The sequence below is a fragment of the Benincasa hispida genome, chromosome 3 (assembly GCF_027475165.1).
Source record: "Benincasa hispida cultivar pf3 chromosome 3, pf3_genome.v1.1, whole genome shotgun sequence".
Lineage (NCBI taxonomy): Eukaryota > Viridiplantae > Streptophyta > Magnoliopsida > Cucurbitales > Cucurbitaceae > Benincasa > Benincasa hispida.
Genome location: NC_143480.1, coordinates 49,259,985 through 49,275,703, shown reverse-complemented (window position 1 = coordinate 49,275,703; position 15,719 = coordinate 49,259,985). Strand labels below are relative to the sequence as shown.

The window sequence follows — 15,719 nt, the reverse complement described above, 5'->3', positions numbered from 1 at the left end:
CAACTTGCATTCTAAAGACGAACAATAAACAAACAAATAAATCATGACTTAGGTAAGTTATCTTACATTTTAGACAGGTTTGAAGGTTGTTTTGTTTCAAAAGGGGACCTTTTTCCCAAACATAAACATGCAGGGGATATATATATATATATATATATATTTTGGCAATAACCCAACTAATATAACATTTTCAAAGTATATTACTAATAAACCAGTTTTATTGTTTATCATAACTAATGAACATAAAAACCATCACACGTGGAAATACCATGATAATTTTTAGGGTAAATTACATAGTAGTTCTTGAGATTTGAATTTAGTGTCTACTTGATCTTGAGGTTTCAACATAAATGTCGGGACTAATCATTGAATTAAAGTACCATTAATCAACTAATGAGGTGTATTTAAATGACTAGGCAAATCTAATTGATTTTATGTGGCTATATCTTATGTGGAATGTTATTTTTTCAGTCAAGCCTAGAAAGAGCCTTAAAAGAAAGGAATTAAAGAACTTAATCTTTTTTTCTTCCAAAAACATTTCAAAATTTGAGTTATTTACATTTAAAGTGACCAAAAAAGGAGAGGAAAAGAAACTTAGTCAGTATTTTCCTACAAATACTAACAGGCTAAAAATGACATTTACAGATGTAAACTGTAACCTGATGGCAGAATAATCATTGATCAAGTTGCAAATGAAGGCAAATGCTTTTCCTTGTGGATTTCTTGTAAACTCCCACCTTGATTTGAAGCACTGGTTTCTTCATCATTTATCTGCCACAAATGTTCAAAATGAACCCATTTTCCTCTTGTTAGCCACACTTAATTTTATCTTTAAAGACAAAACATGTTAAAGACAGCTACTCCTTTCTTGAGATTTGAAGATTAGTCCTCACCTCCAGATTTGTTGTACTAAAAATAAAGGCATGGTTTTTTAACCAATTAAAAGATGCCCTTCATATAAACAACTTTCACAATCCTTGGACTAAAACTAGACTGGTGTTTTTTTTTTTTTTTTTTTTTTTGGCTTGAGTAATTACAAAAAGGACCAACTTATAAACCCTACTCTTAAAAGGCCATTAAATGTGTGCTTGGCATAATTCTAAAAAATCCTACTGTAACAAATTGAAAGAACTTTCAAGAAAGTTGGTTCTTGGTTTGGTGCTATCAAATGTTCTTCAAAATTTCATAAAAAGTTTCCAATATGAAGCCAAACAACATTAAAATCTTGAAAAATGCTTCTATAATCAATAAAAAAACATCACCAGAATTTTGAGAGAAAAACTACTTATAAGTTAAAACATACTGAAAAAGGCAAAATCCTAAAATGGAAGAGTACTTTCTCTTGCTATCTTTTGCTGGTTTATTCTTTCTTGGTTAGATGAAGGAACGGAAAACATGGATAGAGAAGTATAGGGCAAGTGAGAACAGTAGCAATTGAGGTTACCTTAAATTTGTTGAAGTTTGCTACCATTCTCATATATTGATGCCGAGCCTCTGGAGAACGAGCCATGGACTTGACTCTGGATAGAGCCTTTTCGACATCAGCATATTTAAGCTGGCGGCCGATTCGTAGAAACTCGTATTCATCACTTTTCTCCACCTTTGGATGTGGGGTAACAACTTCCCCAGTTGCCCCTTCAGCCTTGAACCCTCGCAGACCAACTCTCTTCCGCCTCCAGCGTAGAATTGCCTTTTCTACAATACTAACAGACCAAATGACCTTTCTATATTGTTTACGAACTTGATATCCTCTCACATGAGCCTGAATGCAACATTTGAAGCATAAGTTAAGATCTAGATCTTAAGAAAATGAATAGAAATTGTAGAGTTGTAAAGAAGAAAACAAACACAAGGGGGCTATCTGGTATCTATCTACCACAATCCCCCATATTTGCCTATACCCCAAGTTATACCCACTCCACCAGGTAAACTGTCTACATAACTACAAATATGCCACAACTAATATTCCTAACGTAACCTATAGTAGCACAATCTAATGAATGAGGAAACACAAATTACAAGCACAAGTACCTGGATTTTTACGATTCGGTTTCTTATCTTCAAAAATTCTCTTCTTCCCTTCCAGCCACGATAATTTTGTTGTATTCTCACAGCTGCAACGTGTAAATAATCCTCATAGTGAATTTTTTCAGCCTTGTTTAAAATGCCAAGAGCTACCAAGTCAGCTGAATCTTCATGTATCATCCCCTTATCACTTTCCATTAACTGTTTATGACGAAATGAACGGGCACGGAAAGCAGTATGTATTAAGGCAACAGCGTGAACAGACTTCCTGACAGCAGCGAGAGAGCCTTTAAGGGAAAGTAGTTCATCGTCTGCCAATTGTGAGGGTACAACATCTGCAGTCTGAATAGTCTCATCATTGTCAACATTTTCTTTGACGTTGTCCTTAAAATTTTCACCATCAGTCAAAGTACACAAACGTTCTGTCAGATCAGCTTCAGCCAAATATCCAGCAATACCCTTATACCCTCTACTTGATGCCAAATCAGCGGCAGTTTTTCCTTGTGGAAATCCTGAAGTTGGGTCATCTACGGCACCCGGAGAAGTGCCTAACCTAACCAGTGTAGTAACAGTCTCTTCCCTGGAGATCAGAGAACAAAACAACAGTCAAAGATTGTTGAGAGTTCTTTCAAGGTCTACATTAAAAAAATGGAACTGAAATTCCTGAGTACAACTCCTTAAAAACCCAAAATGAAAGAGACAAAGCATGTTTAAGAATCCAAGACGGAAATCTAACCTCCCATAGTAAGATGCCCAGTGAAGAGCTGTTCTTCCATTTGAATCTCTGAAGTTTGGACTGAGCCCAGAAGCAAGTATTGGTCCTATGGCCCACGCGTAGCCAAGAGCAGCTGCCAAATGTATGACACCTAGGCCCTCATCATCCAAAACATGTGTTCCCGTAGTTCCATCGTGAACCTTGCAAGCTAGCCACTCGCAAAGTTTGTCCTCCAGTAAAGTTTGGATCATAAAATCCCTATGGTTCATTCCGTCACTTTTTAATGGATTAGGAATCCCTTCTGTCATTCTCCATTTTGCAATATCACTTCTGGATGAATTTATCAAATCTATGATTTGGCATTTCTCACATTTTTTAATAGAGCAATTCGACCACTTTGCCTCTAAACCTAAATTCAATAACCTTATCAGACGCATTTGAAACCATACTTCGTCCTCTGGTGCACACTTGGTAGCATTAGGTACTGAAAGGGTTGGTGGCTTCTCACGATATTCAAACTCTCTCACCTCACTGCAGGCTAGCCTATTACAGCACGTCACGTAGAAGGGGATACGCCCAAGAGCATGCAAAGGAGGAGTTTGGCATCGAAGCACATTGTTCGTCAGAACTTCTGCAGAAACCTCAACTTCACCAAACATGCATCCCCACTGAGTTTCTACAGAAGGTTTTTTGCTTCCCAAAAACGAGCCAACTATTAGGACCTTCATGAATTAAAAAAAGAAAAAGAAAAAGAAAAAGAAAGAAAAAAACGTCAAACATCAAACATCCAGCCTTAAAGAACCTATGGGGAAAATACATGTCATACAATAGTCAATACCTTTGTTACATTACCAGAATATGTCCAATCTGGGGAAAAATCAGAAATACTGAATAACTGTTCTTGGGAAAGAGAAGGCCCAAGTGAATCAACATCCAGCTGCATGTGATGTGATAAACTGGATACATCCTTCTCATCATTTCCAGCATTCAGTCCACACCAATAGTTACCAGAGTCCAAAGTCATCAAAGTATCATCACAATGTCTTCCAATTTCCTTATCCATCCATCTGCCAAAACTGTCAAGTTTTCTGAGTTCTCCAAAACCTTCAAGGTCCAAATTATCATTGGACGTCTTTTCTACCTGAACACAAGAATTATCTACCACATGAAAATGAGTACACATACCAAATAGAGTTGTAATCAACCATGCTTCTTTTTCTGACACAAGAAAATATACCGTTGGGCGCTTCACCAATATAAAAAAAAAAAAAAAAAAAAAAAAAAATCAATAGAGCTTTTTAAAGCAAGCATTTTCAATGGATTGATTGTTTCGAAATAGCTCACTTGAAGGCCTCAGTCTGGGGTTCCCATTCGAAGCCTTCAAGGGGTTTTCTCTTCAAGATATTAATTTGAATTGGGTTGCATTTATTTCTCCTTAATTCTACTTTCAGTGTTACATTTGGAATTTTTGAAAAACAGTAAGCAACTGCAAGAAGAGTACACCAAGGTTTCTCCACGGTAAATGCCTATTAGACAACATACAGTTGATTGACACTGACAGCATCTGGATATCATGAAATCATAACATAACCTTGTCTTAAAAGAACTTAATAAAAAAAAAAAAAAAAAGTGTGTGCGTGCACGTGTAGTAGGCAAACCACATCAATTCAGGTTCGCGTGTTCTGTTAAAAAAATTTAATGATATTATATAAGTAATTTCACAAATCCAAATCACAAAAAAATATGTCGACCAAAAACTGCAATCAACATACCTGAACAATTCTCTGATAGACTGCTTTTACGGCAGGTACTTTTGCATCAGTAATCAAGCCACTTTCACTATTCACCATATTTTTTACTAAGCCCCTAGAAGCCAATCTAGCATCTGTTAACTTATGCGTAATGGAATCAGTTGTGGCAGATTGAATAATCGCGATTTCTTGTCCATATAAATCAGATGATCCTGCACCTCAACCCAAAAACAGAAAATAAACCAATAAGCCAACTTGATATAAATAAAAAAGATGGCCTTTTGAACTCCCTAGCATAAAATAAGCCGTTAAGTAACAAACAATTATAAATACAAAGTCCCAAAAGGAATTGATGCAGTTCATAGGTATTCAGCAATAAATGATTTTCTTCGTTTTTTTTTTTTTCCCTCTTTTTTTAGGATCTCATCACAATTACGAGATGGGGATCTAGGACCACTTAGAGGCCATTTGGTTTAAGATTTTATAGATACCAAAGATAAAGAGATGTTTGAGAATAAAATGTTTGGAAATCAAAGATTACTATGATTGTGCATGGAAACGAGTGTGAACCAAGATTTTAAACTCAATTCTTGAAGAATTCTCATCTTATTTTCTGAACTATCCTCATTACAACCTAGGGTATTTTGGTAAATTCTGACATGTATTAGCCAAAAGTATTTTTATTAACATTTTTACTTTCATTTTTATTTTAGTTCAGGAGTGAACTCACCCTTCCCCTTTTGGTCTATTTGAAGGAGGTTTAAGATTAGTTAGCTAGTTAATTGGTTTAGGGTGACCAAACCCTTTCCCCTTGGGTCTATTTAAGGGGAAACTTGTTATCGTTTCTCAAACATTAATAAGATCTCTCTTTCTCCAAGATTATTCCAAGATCGAGTTTTCTATCAATATCATATACCCTTACCCAATCTCATCTCCCATCCCCTTCGTGCCAAAGGGGAGCCCTTTGGAGGGAATAGAGATTGCAATAAAGGTATACAAAGGAAGAAGTTTGAGCCAGAAATTTTAATAATACAAATTAACTAAAGAACTTTTCTTTTAATAAGGAACAGGGATGCATAACTTCTCAACATGGAAGATGACTTCATTTAACATAGCTAGAACCATACAAAAGCCAACGAAATTACGAAATTCCTTCAAATTTGTTAAAAGATAGAAAATAGAGAACACTAGGATTACATGGAAAACCCTAGACCATGGAGAAAAAACAACGATAGAGAGTCTTTTATTATTTTAACACACAATGAAAGTTACAATAGAAGTCATATTTATATGCTCTAACAAGTCTTAAAATAAAAAAGGAAATATACCTAGGGTAAAGTAAAATACTAAAATACCCTTGGGCTATAAACTATCAACCAAGCCTCTTATTTCCAAGACTCCCCCTCAAGTTGGGGGTAGATGTCAATCAAACTCAACTTGCTAACACATGAATCAAAACTTTGCCTGAGTAACCCTTTGATGAGAACATCAACAACTTGTTGACTAGATGGAATATACGGAATACAGATATTGTCATTGTCCAGTTTCTCTTTTATAAAGTGTCAATCTCCACATGTTTCGTACTATCATGTCGTACAGAATTATTGGCTATGCTTATAGCCGCTTTTTTATCACAATAGAGCTTCATAGGTAAAACATTGTCTTGGTGTAGATCAGGCAGAACTTTCTTCAACCAGATTTCTTCACAGATTCCCAAACTCATAGCTCTGTATTCAGCTTCAACACTGTTTCTAGCAACAATACTTTGCTTCTTACTTCTCCAAGTAACTAAGTTACCCCACACAAAAGTACAATATCCAAAGGTAGACTTTCTGTCAATAACTGATCCTGCCCAATTAGAGTCGATATAAGCCTCAATGCATTTCCTATCAATTTTCCTGAACATCAGACATTTACCTGGTGAGCGTTTCAAATATCTCAGAATCCGATTCACAGCTTCCATATGTTCTTCGTAGGATGCTGCATAAACTAATAATACTGACAGCATAGGAAATATATGGTCTAATGTGAGATAAGTAAATCAGTTTTCCCACTAGACGTTGATACCTTTCTTTATCAACCGAAACTTTGTCAACATAATCTCCCAGTTTCACATTGAATTCAATAGGAGTGTCAGCAGTTTCGCATTGAAATCAACAAAACACACAACTTAGCATTATCAGGAACTGTAGTACCTTGAGTTTGCTTTGGTTCAGAGTCATGGACCAGAGCCGGCGGAGCAGTAGGTGACACCACTTCCTTTCTGAGATTCTTTTTGTAGTAGGTTATCCAAAGGACTTGTTTAGTGGGTAGAACGGTGTCTTGGCACTCCGGATGGATTCAGGAAGGTCAATAGGGACTGAAGATGTGGACCAATTAGTCTCTTCAATAGTACTCTCCCCCTGAAGATGACTAATAGGAAAAAAAGGTTTATCCTCAAGGGAGATGAAGTATTTCCGAGAAGAAAGGTGGAAGCATCTATGACCTCGTTGGTGAAGAGGATACCCAACGAAGACACATTTTTTAGCACGAGGGGTAAACTTAGTTTGGTTAGGCCATGACTATGGACAAAGGTAGTGCACCCAAAAACTCGAAGAGGAACATCAGGAATAAGTCGCGTAGTAGGGTATGACTCCTTGAGACATTCAAGAGGGGTTTGGAGTTGGAGGACACGGGAAGGCATTTGATTAATAAGATGAGCTGCAGTTAGAACTGCATCTCCCAATAAGTAAGATGCAAGTGAGGTAGACAGCATGAGAGACCGTGCAACCTCAAGAACGTGACGATTTTTCCTTTCAGCCACCCAATTCTGTTGAGGTGTATGGGCACACAAGCTTTGGTAGACAATGCCTTCAGAAGACATAAAATCGAAAAGAGTATTATTAAGGAACTCACGACCATTATCACTACAAAGAATAGCATTTTTGGTATTGAACTGAGTCTCAACAATAGTGTAAAATTGTTGAAATACCGATGAAACCTCAGATTTATCAGTGAGGAGAAAAATCCATGTAAGACAGGTATGATCATCAATAATGGTCACAAACCACCATTTCCCCGAAGAGGTGGTATCACTGTGAATAAGGGTGAAGGACTGAGAAGGTTTGTAAGGTTGAGACGGAAAGGTGACCCTATGCTGTTTTGCACAAATGCACACATCACAAGATAGAGAAGAGACATCAACTTTAATGAATAAATGAGAAAATAAATATTTCATATATTTGAAATTTGGATGACCAAGGCGAAAATGCCACAACATACAATCTTTTTCTGAAGTTGAAACATAAGAAAACAACAAATTAGTCCTATAACAGTTCCTAGAGAAAGCATCATCATCAAGGACACAGAGTCCCCTATTGTGTCGAGCAATGCCAATCGTCTTCCCCGACCTCAAGTCCTAAAAGAAAACATTATCTAGTGAGAAAGCAACTTGACAATTCAGATCTCTAGTTATCTTACTAATAGATAGTAAATTGTAAGATATTTTGGGTACATGCAACACATTCTGTAAAGTTAAACCATCAAAAGGAGAAATATGACCCTTGCCCGCAATAGGAGCAAAGGACTCTCTGCAATCCGAATCTTTTCATTACCAACACTCGGAAGATATGATAGAAAATTATCAGAAGATCCAGTCAAATGATTTGTAGCCCCTGAATCAAGTATCCATGGTTTCTTACCATTTATGCTAAAAAAACTTAAGGATTGAGAAGTACCTGATTGAGCAACAGCCCGAAGGGAAGAGACACCAGGGTCACTTTGGCAATTCACCTGAGGTTGTGACTGGGGGGCACTTGCAGATTCACTCATAAGAGCCTGACCAAGATTGGACCCAATTTGAAGGACGTCTTCTGCCATTTACCATGTAACTTCCAACACTAATCTTTCGCATGCCAGGGTTCATTGCAATGTTCACACACCGGGGTCTATTTCCCATTTTACTGGTCACTATCAAACCAGATAATTTCGTACTAAAAGCAGCAAAATCAGTAGCAGATACAGCGTGATGTTCATAGCACTGCCTCTGTCTTCCTCTAGACGAACCTCAAAACACACTTCCATAAGAGAAGGTATAGGCCTTTGTCCCAGTATACAACCTCACTCTGCATCGAACTTGGAGTTCAAACCAGCTAGGAAATCACCTCCACAAGGGCAATCCTAGATAATTTACACAGGCCCGTCTCCTGCCAGATTAAGGACAATTTGTTAAAGTATGAAGTGACATCCATCATCCCCTGTTTGTACTCGTGAACCTGTTTATGCAAAGTGTAAAGACGACTCATTCTATCTCTTAGAATATAATTCTGAACTGCATCCCAGATATCTCGAGCAGTCGCAGCATACAACAACAGTTTCCCTATCTGAGGTTCCATATTATTAATCAGCAATGATCGAAGTAGGGAGTCTTCTCCTTTCCAAATGCGCTCCTGAGGATCCCCCGGCCTAGGACTTCGTATCTCACAAGTTAGATATCTAAACTTGTGACGCCCCTCTAGAGTCATTTTAATGAACTGAGACCAAGAGAAATAATTCTGACCATTCAACTTTTCTCTTGCAATTAACCCTATGGAATTTCCCATAGATCCAGACAAATAGTTTGCAATAGTTAAAGTAGGGAAAGAGGTTATTGGACTCTCTGGATACATCGGTAGACCGAAAGGAATATCAAAATTCACTGTACTAGAATTTAAGTTTCTGGAAGCACCTAAGGCTGCCACAAGAGCAGCAATTTGTTGTTGAAAACTTGCCTGAAGATTAGTCAATTGTTGTTGAACCATTATCGAAAATTAACCAATCAAACCTTGATGTTCATAACTCGGTGGCTCATGAGGAGGAAGGCCCAATAGCAGCAGATAGGTTGCTTGCGGCTGAAAGGGAAAGGAGTCGGGGATTCTCAACATTGCCGCGGTAGGGGATTTACCTCTGTGGTAGGCGAACGACTCACCAATCTCGACTTCAAGGTGTAGGTTTCGGCTACTGGCAGTGGGGTTGGAGGGATAGGCAACGACAACTCTCAGTAACAAGGGAGGAACGCCGGCGAAATTATGAAAAAAGGCGGCAGCGCTAGGAATTCCATCAAAGGGTTGCGGCGACACTAAAGTTTGATGGATATGCAAGGACTGAAGGTACCGATTAACTGCGGCTTGGACAGCACAAAACGATATCGGTGACGGCGGCGGCAGTAGCGTTGATGGTCAGGATCGGCAGTAGCGGGGCTGGTGCAGAACTAAGATTATCTTGCACCGGTTGGTTTTCGCCAATGGCAGCTAAGGTTACGTCACAACTCTCTGATACCATGTTAAAAGATAGAAAATAGAGAACACAAAGTTTACGTGGAAAACCCTAGAACAGGGATAAAAAACCACGATAGAGAGTCACTTTTATTATTTTTAACACATAATGAAAGTTACAATAGAAGTCATATTTATAGGCTCTAGTAGGGGTGTTCAAAAAACCCGATGACCCGAAAAAACCAATCAACCTAACCCAATCCGTGCCGTTTGGGTTGGGTTGGGTTCAAATAAATGAAAATTTTATGAGTTGGGTTGGTTCATGGGTTCATCTAATATAATCCAAACCAACCCGAACCAACCCGAATTTATTATTAACTTTAAAATATATTTTTTTATTACTTATAACACAATTATTTATACATATATTGATTTCAATTTTATTTAATTCCAATATTTTTTTAATAATTTATTCTTCAACAACTCTTAAAAGTAGTTTCTTTGTACTTTAGAAAGAAAATTTTCACTATATAAATTGAAATTGAGTTGTTAATCTAAATTCAATATATGAAAATAATTAAATTAGATTTTTACATATTTACGTTTTGCATCTTTTTAGAACAAAATTTTATATAAATGACCCGATTAACCTAAACCAAACCAACCCAAATATTTCATGGTTAGGTTGGGTTCATTTTTTAATAAGGGTTATTTGGGTTGAAGAAATTTACAACCTGAACAATTGGGTTGGGTCTAAAAAGTCTTTCAACCCAACCCAACTTATGAACGCCCATAGGCTCTAGCAAGCCCTAAAATAGAAAAGGAAATAAACCTAGGGTAAAGTAAAATACTAAAATACCCTTGGGGCTATAAACTATCAACAAAGCCCCTTATTTCCAACAAAATTGAAACAAATCATAGCTGATTATGAAAAGCCTATCAAGGGAATACCAACTGGAGGGTACAAAATAATGGTCTCCCTCACACCAACACAATACCTAAACAACCCTTAGAAGATCTTATCACATCTCTCCACGCAAACTTCTCCTCGCATAATTTCAAAGATATGACCGAAGGACCTTAGCTTTCTTCTCAAGATGCTCGTGGCAGAACATTAAGAAAATGATCCTTCGATTTCTAAGGAAAAGCCTAGCTTGATCAAAGGTTTTCAGCAAAATAACCCAAAGATAACAAAAGAAAGAACAACAAAGAAACAAATGGTCAAGTTTCTTCCCTTTCTTACACCAGTGCCACCAATTGAAGAAGGAAAATGTCATTAAACACTGCAATAGCAGAGAATGGTTCTTGGAAAGCTCTTAACTGTAAAGATGAAATGCAGGAAATTTTAAATTATGTAGGCCAGAATTTTATTAAGCTTAGGGCATATTTGGGTGTGATTTAAAATGGTTAAAACATTACAATAAAAATCACTTTTGTAATGTTCAATATCACTTTGAAACATACTTTTAACGATTAAAAAGCAATTCTAATGATAAGAAAATAAATTGATTTTGAATTATCAAAATCATGTTTCGGAGTGATTTTGAACATTATAATAAAAATGATTTCAACCCTTTTAAAACTCCTCCCAAACCTTCCTCCGGAGTCCTCTGGCTCCAATATTCAAGGTAATAAATGGCCATAGGCAGATAATTTTCTTTTTGATAATCTGAGTTGAAGAACGAAAATGCAGCATTTTAGTGTTACCTGAAACATCACCTGCAGGGAAAGATGCAGGAGGGATGCTGGATTTAAACACTTGATGAACATGAGAAGAGACTCCAAAGTCATTCCTAGCACTGGAATCCGCAATCCCATTTCCTGAGTGCACTGTTTGACTAAGATTTAAAGGACGTGAAGTCTGAGCTGAGCCAACAAGTGATGTTTCCTGCAAAAAGACGGGTGTTGAACCACCTAGACAACCTTCAGCCTGCAACCCTGGACCAACTGACACACGAGAGATGCCAGATTTGCATCCCTACATCCCACCAAGAGTTCAATTACAACACCCCGGAAAACAGAAAAAAGAAAAAGAAAGAAAGAAAAGGAGCAAGGAAATTAAAAGGCCAATGCACTGTCAACAAGAGTAAAAATTATAACTCTAGAATTTAATACGTTCGTGTGGTTGATAACTCAATCAGACTTACTGCTATATAAATTTTAGGACACAATAGGTTTCGACCTAGAAATACCCAGCTCGATAGCATTTCAAAATAAGCAGAAGAAAGAATAGGAAAATGGTGCTGGTCACAAAATGTGCTTTCCATGAGTTATGAGCACCATCAAAAAGGCTCATGAAACACAACTTTTTGAAAACCATCACAAGATGCAGAGAAGTACAAAGGGGAGGGAAAAATTAGACTAACATAATACCTCCTTTACTTCTCTGTAATGCACGAGGACAATATGCTCCAATTGCCTGAAAACAGGAAAAGGTGAATGATAAAGAAGACAAAAAGTTGCGACTGAAACTTTTGATTAATTAAAAATCGGAATTTCAATGGGATCTAACATGTTCAGAAGTCGGACCTAATAACATGCACAAGAAAATCTTTACATATGAACAAGTCCTCCTGACCAAATGAAATAGTTCCAAAACCTAAAACTATATATAACCAGGAAAGGGTGATGAGGAGACAGAAAAACTCACCCATCAAGCATCCAATAACTTCTTCGCTGGAAGTTCTCATTGTCCTCACCATGTGCATAGTAACAATGTAGAACATCCACGCTTCCAGCCTACAAAAACAAGGAAACAATTAATTCAAAAATGAAACATTATAAGCAACTTCGGTCCAAAAGGAGGAAAGAGGGGTGGAAAGTGTGCACTAAAAGACTATTATACACCATATAGATGAATTGGCATGACTTAGCTACAAAACACTTGTGTAAACTGCAAAACGACTGCAGCAACTAGCACAAAAAAAATTGTAAAACAAAGAGGAAAGATGACTATCAGATGACCTCAACTCTTCTTTATGATTTTAAAAAAATAATAATAATAATAATAATAAATAAAAATTTAAAAAAATAAATAAAAATAAAAAACTCAACACCTAACCAAAATAAAATATCATGATTGAAGCCATATCTACACATTCTGATGCTGGTACTTGTTCCTTTATAAGGTTTATATTTGTTGTGTATCAATGGTTTTGGGTATTTGGTTGGAAAGGAATAAGAGGCTTTTCAAAAATAAAGGTCTTCCTTGGTTTTGATAAAAACTTATGCAGCTTCTTGGAGTGCTATCATAAAGCATTTCGCAATCGGATTCCTTCTTGTTGGGAAACCTCTTGTAATTTGTTCCATTTGTATGTAATTTTTAGTTTCAGATTTGGGGTTTAGAAGCACTTATTAATTTTCGTTTTCGAGTGCTTAGAATTCATCTTTCCATCAATGAGAAGTTCTCATCCCTATAAAAATAACAACAACAATAATAATAATACTTAATTGTTAAAGCACAAATCAAATACTCCGGCTTCTACATATGAAGAAAACAAATTTGTGTACACATGTTCACCTTCTTATATATTTTGGGGATACTTACAACTGAATACAGGAGTATTGACCTGGGTGTATGGAAATCAATCTAACAATGATCATGACCTTAAAAGTCTACATGTTGAAGTGCCCCCCATCACTCATGACCAAAGGGGAAAAGGTTAACTTACTACAAACAGATTGAACAGCACACCTTCAGCTTTTCATGTGCTTCTTTGACAGTTTTTCCATCTTTCTTCTTCCTCCATCTATGACCATCTTTACGAAAATATCTAAGTGCTTTGCGATCAAAAAGGAACAAGGATCCAGCTGTAAGTGAAGAGAAGTTACTTTCTGCAGGGGCAGAAAATCTCGAGAAACAACTGGGAGGAATAATACTTAAATAGAAAATGCTTAAGCAACCTCTCATCTAAGCAACATTTGAGCAAGCAGCAGTGAAGTAAACACAATACTTATGAGAAAGGTTCCAAAAATTAATCAAAAGGCAAGAAGATTGACAAAATGATACTGATTGAGCAAGCAGCATTGACTAACATTGCACATAGCATTTCACTTCCACATGGTTTCAACTTCCAACAGTGTTCCTACTGATTCGAACGTTCAGCAAAAAAAACTATTCAGACCAGGAGAAGGGAGGCTTTTAGGTTCCCTAACTCCTTCACCATAAAAATTTATTCCCCACCAAAAGGTAGGAAACGTATTTTATTCCATATGTAAACATTCAAAATCTTAGTTATTTTTTCCCCTTCTTCTTTTTGGACAAATAGATTATGGTAATCGTGTTTAAACTCATTTTTCTTGAAGAAACGTGTATTTCATTGAATGGTCAATGGTGTTAAAACTCTATATTACTTAAAAGAATTCCAGAGCCAGCATAGCAAGATATAATCAGATTGCAACAACTTGAAAAAGAAAAAACTAAAAGAACTTGAAGCACACCAAGAGTGCATCAGTATAAATTCAATTCAATTACTAGCATATCCATACAAAATAGTCTTTCTATATCAAAATAGAGCAGCTATACAGAATAAAATACTGAGAAACATCAAAGTAGTAACCTGGAGGCCGAACTGGAGGATCTGGTGCTAATTGAAACTTTCTGTAGTTTCGAAGAATTTCACATAGTTCAGCTGGCCGAAGCCACCGATTCTGTGCTTCTTGTAGTATTTGTAGTAAATCTGTCAGAATTTTAAAATAGGGACAGATGTTCAAAATTGAAGAACTAAAATGGCCCAGGAACGGTAAAAAGATGATAAAATTACTATATTTTTAAAATAAGAATTACAAAAATTCCAAGCATCGGAGGAGGTTATTGACTCATCCAAGTTTAATTGTTTCGTTTGGGTTTCTATTGATGAATCCTTTTGTATTCATACTTTTCTTTAAAATAAACAATAATTCGAGAGGTTTCTTTTCTATAAACTGAAACAAAGAGTACCATTTTGAATATAACTCTTTGCTAACTAAAATAAAGAAATAAATTAGAAAATATATACGGAATGATGAACACTCGTCTACCAAAAGATCGAAATGGCAACAACTCCAATACAAATAAAATAAAATAAACACACACACAGACACACACTCATTCGGTTAAGAAACTTCAAGTGAAGTGCCCAAATCCTTCACATTTTGGTTAAAAGTAAGAAGACTGAGAAAGAGATGCATGCAGCACATATAATCAAAACAAAACGCAGTACACCAACACAACACGGAAAATTGAGATGTCAAACAAATGGAGGAACAGTTATAGATCATCAAGAAGTTGGCATGCATCACATCACCCATATAACGAACAACAAGAATGAAGCCAAAAGCTAACCTAAATGCTGAAAGGGAACATATTTCCTGGAGTCGGCCATCTAACACACAATTTCTCATCACCATAAACCAACAGTTGGAATCAAATCTCCGAAAACGACCCTGCACAGAAAAAAAAAAAAAAAAGGAAGCGGCACAACAAGAAAGACAGAAATTAATAGAATGCATGAAAAAAGGGTGGGAAAAGAAGAAGGGAAAAAGATTAACCCCAAGAAGCGCAATGATTCTGAGATGGGGTTGAGTTGGAAGGCAACGGGACGAGGCGTAATGGGAGAAAAACGAAAATGAAGAAGAAAAAGAAGGAGGAGGAGGAGGAGGAGATAGAAGGGATTTGTGTGAAAGAGACGATGAATTACAGTCAACGAGTATGTGATTTGCATTCACACGAACAGGGTTTGGGTTATCGATTCTATTACAATTGTGGGATTCAGGTGGAATTGCAAATGATCGACATCGCATCGCTCGCTTCTCCCTGCAAACAATGCTGACGAACACTCGTTCCCCTTCTTCATAATGATTTGCGAGGTTTCTTTGGCAAATATTTATTTATTTATTTATTTAGACTTTCTACATAAGAAATACAAGTTAAAATGTTTTTGGGACATAAACGTTGACCGAACCGTAATTAAAAGGGGTGTACTTGCAAAGAAATTAGGAATAGTAAAGATAGCGGGT

General features: G+C 36.6%; 1 protein-coding gene across 9 annotated transcripts; it reads right to left on the bottom strand.

Moving 5' to 3' along the window:
* Window positions 1–503: 503 nt before the first annotated feature.
* On the bottom strand, window positions 504–15,596 carry LOC150037341 (calmodulin-binding transcription activator 2-like). 9 transcript variants are annotated; one of them, XM_090312382.1, is made up of 13 exons: window positions 15,252–15,596; window positions 15,046–15,146; window positions 14,282–14,401; window positions 13,394–13,532; window positions 12,373–12,461; window positions 12,096–12,141; window positions 11,430–11,700; window positions 4,513–4,703; window positions 3,579–3,881; window positions 2,762–3,462; window positions 2,032–2,605; window positions 1,445–1,762; window positions 504–771 (listed from the first exon to the last, which is right to left on the bottom strand). In XM_090312382.1, the coding sequence occupies exons 5-13, from the start codon at window positions 12,381–12,383 to the stop codon at window positions 682–684; spliced, it is 2,505 nt and encodes an 834-aa protein (XP_090168508.1). In that variant the 5' UTR covers window positions 12,384–12,461; window positions 13,394–13,532; window positions 14,282–14,401; window positions 15,046–15,146; window positions 15,252–15,596; the 3' UTR covers window positions 504–681. The 9 variants fall into 9 exon arrangements, with proteins under 9 accessions (XP_090168508.1, XP_090168501.1, XP_090168503.1 ...); XM_090312375.1 differs by having other exon boundaries at window positions 4,513–4,709; window positions 13,417–13,532; window positions 15,252–15,588; XM_090312377.1 differs by having other exon boundaries at window positions 13,417–13,532; window positions 15,252–15,588.
* Window positions 15,597–15,719: the final 123 nt, after the last annotated feature.

Excerpts from the sequence above, each read along its gene's own strand:
- LOC150037341 (XM_090312375.1), bottom strand. The coding sequence starts at position 15,085 with ATGGCCGACTCCAGGAAATATGTTCCCTTTCAGCATTTAG. Across the intron at positions 3,463-3,578 it reads ATTCTGGTAATGTAACAAAG|GTCCTAATAGTTGGCTCGTT; the intron begins GTATTGACTATT and ends TAATTCATGAAG. Across the intron at positions 1,763-2,031 it reads ACCGAATCGTAAAAATCCAG|GCTCATGTGAGAGGATATCA; the intron begins GTACTTGTGCTT and ends TGTTGCATTCAG.